At 34.9% G+C, this 8,021-nt stretch overlaps 1 protein-coding gene across 1 annotated transcript; it reads right to left on the bottom strand.

Moving 5' to 3' along the window:
• Nucleotides 1–795: 795 nt before the first annotated feature.
• LOC130739851 (peptidyl-prolyl cis-trans isomerase CYP23) lies at nt 796–6,970 on the bottom strand. Its single transcript, XM_057592288.1, has 8 exons — nt 6,703–6,970; nt 6,195–6,308; nt 5,939–6,087; nt 4,442–4,514; nt 4,257–4,346; nt 2,715–2,754; nt 1,142–1,224; nt 796–1,057 (listed from the first exon to the last, which is right to left on the bottom strand). Exons 1-8 carry the CDS (start codon nt 6,811–6,813, stop codon nt 1,037–1,039), a joined length of 681 nt encoding a protein of 226 aa, XP_057448271.1. The 5' UTR covers nt 6,814–6,970; the 3' UTR covers nt 796–1,036.
• Between the last annotated feature and the right edge of the window lie 1,051 nt (nt 6,971–8,021).

The raw sequence follows: 8,021 nt of genomic DNA, 5'->3' as shown, positions 1-8,021 counted from the left end.
GGTAGAAGAAGATGAAAGACTGTATAGGGGCCTACTTGAATTTGATGTCATTCATGCTGCTCTCGATGTGCAGATTTGTGCCGTAACATGTGCCTCGAGCCCGTTGGATTTTATTCGGTGTCAGGTCATGAATATGGTAAAAATATGGAAGTGGATTGGAGTGCTGTAGCGGTTTGACATTATTTTGTTCTTTAAGAAAGTGGTTGAAAGTTCACGTACCAACTCTTGTGAATGAGAAAAAAATTGTAAGTAAGCTACTGCCCCTTAATTCCCTCACTATGAGGTGAAAGATTAATCTCAGGACTACCAGATGTGAGAATGTGTTTGTAAATAATTGTGTTTTGACTATGATTGAGTTGTTTCAACTTTCAATACATATTTATTTATTTATTACACTAGCAAAATATATGATTATATTATTTGGAACAATATTATCACGTGAAAACTATAATAATTATGAATTACATTCTAGTTAAAACTATAATAATTTTCCTTATTTTTTTTCCAAGCTTCTTGAGAATTTTCTCAATTCACAGTATAGCATTTTTGAAATAGCTTTATATTATCATATTTCTTTATGATTTTTACACCCAAAACATTGCTATTCGAGAAGAAAACAGATGTGCAGACTCCATCACCTCCATAGATATCCATCCAATTATTTTCTTCCTACTTGGATTCATTGTATTTGTTTTCTTTGGACTTGGGCCTCGGTTCATATCAAAACATTGACATGCTTTCATTTGTCTCCCTACTTCAGAAGGCTCACTGTTAATGTTAAGTTCAATAGCATGATGAGAAATGCTTATATGAGCATGTTATATACTTATATTCATCACTGGAAAAAAGAGATGAGACTTAAGTTTAGAAAATTTAAGATTCCACTCTACCCGTCTCAAAATATATATCTTAATTACATAAGGATTAAAAAAAGTGAAAAACTATTAAGCAACCAACAATCAAACCCTATTAAAATACAAAAAGCAAATGCAGATGATTAATATTCATTCCAGCTCACATCTTCAACTTACTTTTATCAGGGGAAGCATTTCATTCTCTGCAAAGTGACACATGAAAGCTATGTTAACCAGTAAAATAGACATTTTGGTATTGATGTCTTGAATCTGGTACAATTTAATACCTGTCTTTCAACTTCAACAGCTGATGCAGCTAGCCTACGCTTCAAAATTGATCTGTCTACCTCACAATTTTCTGTCTCTGTGTCTAACAGCAAAAAAGGAGCAAAGCTCAAGAGAGGAAGGAGAATCCAACACACAGCTATTAGAAGTTTTTAACAGAAAAGCTAAACGGCAAACAAAAATAGGTTGGACCATTGTCGTCACTCATCGGACACAGATATAGGTTAAACTCAGAGTGACCCGTGATTTTATAACATCGTTAGCAAGTTTATTTTGAAACCAAAAGTGCCCTAAAATGGGGCCAAAATTGACAGTGTTTTGTTTAAGTTAGGGCAATTTTCTCCCTATTTCACCTATATGTTTGAAGTATTGCCCTAAAACAGATAACCCAAGAAGCCTATCGCCCTCTCCCTCACTTTAATGCTGCACCTTGGGCTGCCGTCTTCCACCTCTGCGTGCATCCTCTGATAGGTTGATGAACTCACAGAAATACTACTAGTTTATTGAAGAAAACAGAGACTCAACCCTCTAGAACTGAGGTCGAATTCTCAGGAATTACAACAATGGAATCAAGAACACTAACAAGAACCCTAACCACTGGAATTCGAGATCCAGAATCTCCCTAACAACCACCAAGTCAATAACTCCTCTAACAGAATGAGCAGTTCCCTATTTATACAAATCATAGAACTAACAATAACAGAATAACATGACATCAGCAATTACAACTGTCAACAGCTTGTATTAGAAGTAACTAACAGAGTTCATTTCTCTTATTCTATTTATGACTTAGAAATAGCCTTCTAAGTCTTACTCTTCTTATTCCTCCTAACATAGAACTTAGTAACCAAGGGCTTATGCTGTGAACCTTCATCATAGGTACCCCTAGTTTGTAAGTAGTTTAGTTAAACAGTTGAGTGAGTTAGGGTGTTAGTAGCTTAGTTAATTGAGAGAGTTGGTTAGGCTGTAGGGGAGGGAATATTATAAATAAGAGAGTTGAGATTTAAGAGGGATTATCATGTTGGAGGATCATTTGTAATTTGGCACTTGGGAGAGATCTGCATCTCTCAAATATCCAGGAGTTTAACAGTTTTTTATTAAGTATGGGCACCTTCATATGCAAATTATTCACGATATAATATTTGATATTGAATGTGAAGTTACATGAAAAAATCAATCCCTGTAATTCCAGTCCACTTTACAATTAAACAACTTTTGTGGATATTGTTGGATTTTGGTCCTGACCTTCACATTCTAATCCCTATATATTTATTAAGGTAACAGACTAAAAGGTTTGGTCCTAATAGGTCCATATTTCAAGAGACCGGTCCCCTAGGGACCAGAATCCAAATAAGTATATGTCCTGATATTAAGAAACAAAAACTATAGGTACAAAAATCCAAATCAAGTGAAGTAATAGCAATTAGAGACTAACATTTTAACCTAAAGAAAAACAAAGGAAATTAACAACATCTACTGGACATTTAAAAAAGAAACAACATCTACTGGAGTCGTACAATATAATAATTTAAATACTTTGTTTAAAAAAAGGACATACAATTGATAGATTCTTACCATAGTAATATGATGACAGTATAGTGATGCGTTCCTTTGGCTGGAATGGGAAAAACAACAATATCTTAGTGTAGAGGATAGAGTGATCATGTTGAGTGATATTAAATTTCAGTACCAAAAACTTGAAAGAAAATATCAGTATGTAGTATGAACAGACTGATTCTATTAGAAAACTCGCTGATGTACGAAGATACAGTTCAGCCAATTGATTAATCCATGACCTAGATAGCAACTACAGAAACCCAGGTAGGATGCCCCACCACGTCCTCTTCAAAATGTGAGAAATAAGTAAAACTTGAGGGTTCATTTTTTTATAGGCAAAGGTTAGTTGTCAATTGTTAGTAAATTAGTTCCTTCGCCAAGATTTGAACCCTGACCCTTCACCCTACAAATCCCTTCATTTCCCATAGCTCACCAAGTGACCTTTCCCCCAAAAACTTGAGGGTTCATAAACTATGCAAGCATGGAAAGGATGTAAAGATTCCCAGCCCCACCCACATCACATGTTTGCATGACATTTTAAACCAAGGATAATTATGGCTTCTCTTGAGAGGATAATTTGGTGCGCTATGGTTTGGACCATTTGGGTTTTGAGGAACAATTTGGTTTTTCGCAATTTGGAGCCTGACTGGAGTAATGTTTTGGACTTAGTTAAATGGAAGGCTTGGGTTTGGATTTCGGCTAAGGTAAAGGAGTTTTGCTGCTCCCATTTTGAATGGGTAATGAATCCCAGGGTATGCATTTCGCAGGTCTGATGTGCTTGGACTGTAGGTTGCTGGGTCATGTCTTTGACTTTGAAACTGGATGATCTGTTGTTTACTGCTACATTTATATTTGCTATGTTTTTTCCCTCTTTTGTTTGTAACTTTTCCTCCTCCTTTGTATTGGGCTCTAGCACCCCTTGTGCTAGATTTTAATACATATTCATAGCTTATTCAAAAAAAAGAGAAAGGGACTGAAGGTGGTAAATAAATTTTAGAAAACAAAAATGTTCTTAAATCATTGTGGAATAGCTAAAAGTCAAGAAATTATTAAGTTGCAAAACATTCAGAATACTCACTTCAAAATTCACAGAACCTGATAAGCATGAGAAATATTAGATATACCAATTTACAGTTATTCACCTCACCCTTCAAAAATTATAACAAAATCGTTGTCATTTGAACATAGTATTACTATTATGAAGTAATCCATTGTACAAAACCTCCCTCAAGCTAAAAACTTGCAGGTGAATAATCTTAAGCTACATATTAATATACAGATTATAGAAAAAAATATTCCTACACAGTAAAACAATACAGATTATATATATTTCTGCACTCAACATTCTAGGATCTCCCAACCATCCTCCCTCCTTTTCACTTCTCCTTCAAGTCTCTCCAACTTCACTTTGGCTTCTCAAAGTATAAAATGAAATAATAATTGCAACGAAAAATCTATAAACTTCCAAGAAATGTAAACTTATCTATTTGCTCTATGATTGTTCATTAAATGAAGGAAAAAAAGATCAATGCATGAGATGGATAAGATTTTCAAGTATACCATTACAAATATACCCTCCTTGCGGGTAGGTAGTTGCTCAAGCTTTGCCAATGTATCATCACCTTTAGTAACTCTTCCAAATATTGCATACTGAAAAGGGCTTAAATCGCCATATGAATTGTAAACATCACAAGATATTTGAGTGAATCTTTTGCAATGATGTTTGGTAGTTATAATTACCCTACCGTGCCATCAAGATGAGGAGCATTTCCAAGTAGTATTGAGAAAGAGGATGAACCACTGTCTGGATCATCATACCTGTAAGAACAAACTTGTAAGGGATCTTCCAAACTTGATTTAACCCAAAAAGTACAAATGGTTAAGGAATTCTCTGAGAATATGTTTAGATTACTAATAAAACATCAAGACTCTGAATAAATATACACATCATCCCGCTGATAGCATCTTCAATAAACTTGTATCAGTCGTGAAATTCCTTATAAAGGGTAGAGCAATCCTCGCTTCTAAGCTAACTTTTGGGATGGAGTTAGGCCTAGCCCGAATTTGAAGATAAGTGTTTTTAATATATTTAGTAGAGTACAAAAAAGCACAAATACTCCAAACAATTTTGAAGAGTAACTTTTTATTATCATCTTAGCCACTTTCTACCCATGGGATTTAGCCTTTGCTTCCAGGAACATTTTCTTACCAATCAATACCAGAAAACCTTTTAGAAACCTAAAGTCCCCTTCCACTAAAGTCAAGTGATTCATTTGGTCAATAGGGTTAAGACTAATGATATATTGTAGACTGTAGACCTTACGAAGCTTCATCTATAGATAAGTGATACGATGCTCTAACTAAGAATAAGTTCAACTGGTATTCCTAAATTGTCTAGCAGTTAGATAGTTCTTCCTACAAGTTTGAGCATGCCCTCAAAACTTGGAGCTTATACTTTTAATTAGGTTAAAAAGCTTTGGGAAAAGCAAAGGGAGCAAAAAGTTCTGGCAATGGACTATATGTTCTCAGGTGCCTACACCTTAAGCACCAAATGCTGAGACTTCAAACAGAGAATATTTATCATGGAATCTTCCTTGCAACAATTGATAAGATTGAGTCCAAAGTTTTTTGTGGATTCATCCCATGGCTTCTTGCAGGGGCTTTGGGTTAAAATGCAGAGATACCGAAGAACTCTCTTATGCAATTCATTTTCACATCCTAACTTGTATTTACTGTGCCTAAGCTTGTATCTTTCTCCAGGAAAGATATCTTAATCTCCCTTCCTCCGCGCTCATTCTCTCTCCTAACAATAATTTTACCAAAAGAAAAAAAATTATTCAAGTCCTAAGTGAGTTAATTTCCCCTTCATTTTTATTTCTATCTTGACTACAGTGACTATGATTCTGTAAGCACTTTTCCTCTAAGTAGTATTATAATGCTCAGTCTACATGAAACAATCAAGAATTCAAGATAATCATTAAACCAAAACTAGATCACTTCCAAAAGAATATAACTCAATGCAACAAAGCAAGAAACACCATATCAAAATTAAGCAACTAGTTGCTGAAAAGTTACACTGATCTTAGACTAAGGAGAATTTGTAACCACCACAAGGAGGCTACAAATCAGATCAATTTAATGTTTAGCAGAGAAACAAGAGAGCAACAAGGAAGGCACAAAATCAAGAACTTCAGAAGAAATAAGAGGCTACAACCAACAGTTTCCATCAAGAGAGACCTAACCTTCCCATAGAAAGAATACCCCGAACATGTTTGACTTGGCTGAATTCACCAACAACAGTTTTTTCAGCTTCTCTTCTTTGTTCCTCGTTCATGGGAGCCGATCTCCCATTCGCAACATCTGCTACTTGGGCTACAAATCCCTTATCCACCTGGGCATTAAATTCAAAATCATTCACTTGCAAAGCAACACTACACCCACCCACCAACTTTATAAAAATTCCCAATGCACACTTGCTTTGTATCCAGAGAACAATACCCGAAAGAAATGATTAGTGTTATAGCCTCCAAGTCTCACAAGCTTGAAAATGTGGTTAACAGTTTTGGGAGCAACAGTTGGAAAGAAACCGAATTCAATATCCCCATAATTTGTCTGCATTAAAAAAGACAAGAACCTATATGATACACCACATTCAATGGAACAAACAAAAACTAAGAAATTGATATCAATTTGAGAAACAAGTTTAATCTGTAAAGTATAAACTATAAAGCAAGCATATTTCCTAAACAAGATTGAATTTTCCACTGACTGAGCTACTTGATTCCAATTTTCACTCATACCCAGAACATAATTAACAAAGATCTTCTCAATCATCCAAATGGGGGTCCATAGTTTGAGCTTATGAATCACGCCAGGACTTAACAGAGCATAGATAAACACAGTGGTTACAACCATAAAGCACCCAGCATTGATGATACTCAGCTTAAGCATATTGAACTTTTATTGCAAATTCAAGCAACTATATACAAATTTTCATGTAGAAAACCTGAAAGACGACGCGGGTGGATCCCAGTTCAGCTTCTTGAGCAGAAACTACAGATAACAAGGCAAAGAAAATGCAACCCCTGATCAAAACATTGAATCCTCGGCTCCACATTGCGACCAGCGTTAGATTTAGCAGCTTCGCCTCCTATGGTTTTGGTTTGAGTCAACCATAGGACATTCAGAAATCACAAAACGAAAGAGAAAATGTTTTTTTTTGGGGGGACAAAGTTTTTTTTTCCTTAATTTCTAAGAAAAATTGTTGGGCATGTCTTCTTTAGGATGTTTATGGGCACATGGGCCTGAGGTGAAACTGTGGGCTCATATAATTTCATCCAAAAAAAATAAGAATATATATTTCTGAAGCAAAGCTAAGTTCTTAGAATAAAAAAAAAAACTTGAAAATCAAAGGTTTGGTCGAATGGAGCATGACAAAGTCTTGTATGATAGGTTGCATGTTCTAGCATCCAGACGTCCCTATGGGTGAATGTAAGTCTTTTGTTAGTACTTTTTTTAGTCTGACAGCTTTCTCTGTTTTGGACTGAGACATCATCTTCTCATCTTGAATTTTCAGTCGCATAAAAATAAAAGGCTTAATAAAAGTTGTGTGATCTGTCAGCAAGAGAGGGTAAGTTTTTTTTTGTCAAAAGGGGAGAGTGAGTTTATATGATGTTCTTGTCACTCTTGTCAAAAGGGCTGGGTTGGCCCTTTTAAGGTTTTGTTGATCATGGTTCATTTAGCATTTGACATAAAAAGTGATAGGCTGTTTAAAAAAAAAATAGTGAAATGCAGTTTGTAGGCAAAAAAATATTGTATGCATATTTATTACAATTGGGTACTTTTATTTTTATTTTTTTTGAAGGGGGGCATTTGTTTATTGTAACAACAATTGGATATATTTGAATTCATCTCATTACTTATTGATAAAATAAAATATACGCAAAATGATGGGAAACTAAAATAAATATTTGATGGTAAGTTTTCATAATGGATTCAACGCCCCTTGAAAAGACACCAATATCTAATGACCCTTAATGGGGATCCTCAAGTGTCACTCTAATGGTGGAGCCTCCCCTAAGTTTTATTTAAAAAATCAATACTATTATAGATACCTATTTATTGGACGTTGTAACTACTATTGTTTTAATTTTTATGATTTTTTCCCTTCAATACTTGTTTGTAGTAATTACAGTGGAGAAAAGCTATACGTACAAAATTGAAAAACAAACAGCACCTTATCTTAAGGCAGAAAAGCAAATTATAGGTACTTGACCATTATCTTATAGGCCTTTGCTTAAACTTGGGGCAGATACATTCAGCTTC

Source organism: Lotus japonicus, chromosome 2, assembly GCF_012489685.1.
Source record: "Lotus japonicus ecotype B-129 chromosome 2, LjGifu_v1.2".
In the NCBI taxonomy this organism is placed as follows: Eukaryota; Viridiplantae; Streptophyta; class Magnoliopsida; order Fabales; family Fabaceae; genus Lotus; species Lotus japonicus.
The sequence above is the reverse complement of the archived record's forward strand: the minus strand, read 5'-3'. Positions and strand labels throughout refer to the sequence as shown.

Coding starts and splice junctions, on each gene's coding strand:
- LOC130739851 (XM_057592288.1), bottom strand. CDS start 6,813: ATGTGGAGCCGAGGATTCAATGTTTTGATCAGGGGTTGCATTTTCTTT. Junction 6,309..6,702: donor CCACCCGCGTCGTCTTTCAG/GTTTTCTACATG, acceptor TTTTTAATGCAG/ACAAATTATGGGGATATTGA. Junction 4,515..5,938: donor GGTATTCTTTCTATGGGAAG/GTTAGGTCTCTC, acceptor TTGTTCTTACAG/GTATGATGATCCAGACAGTG.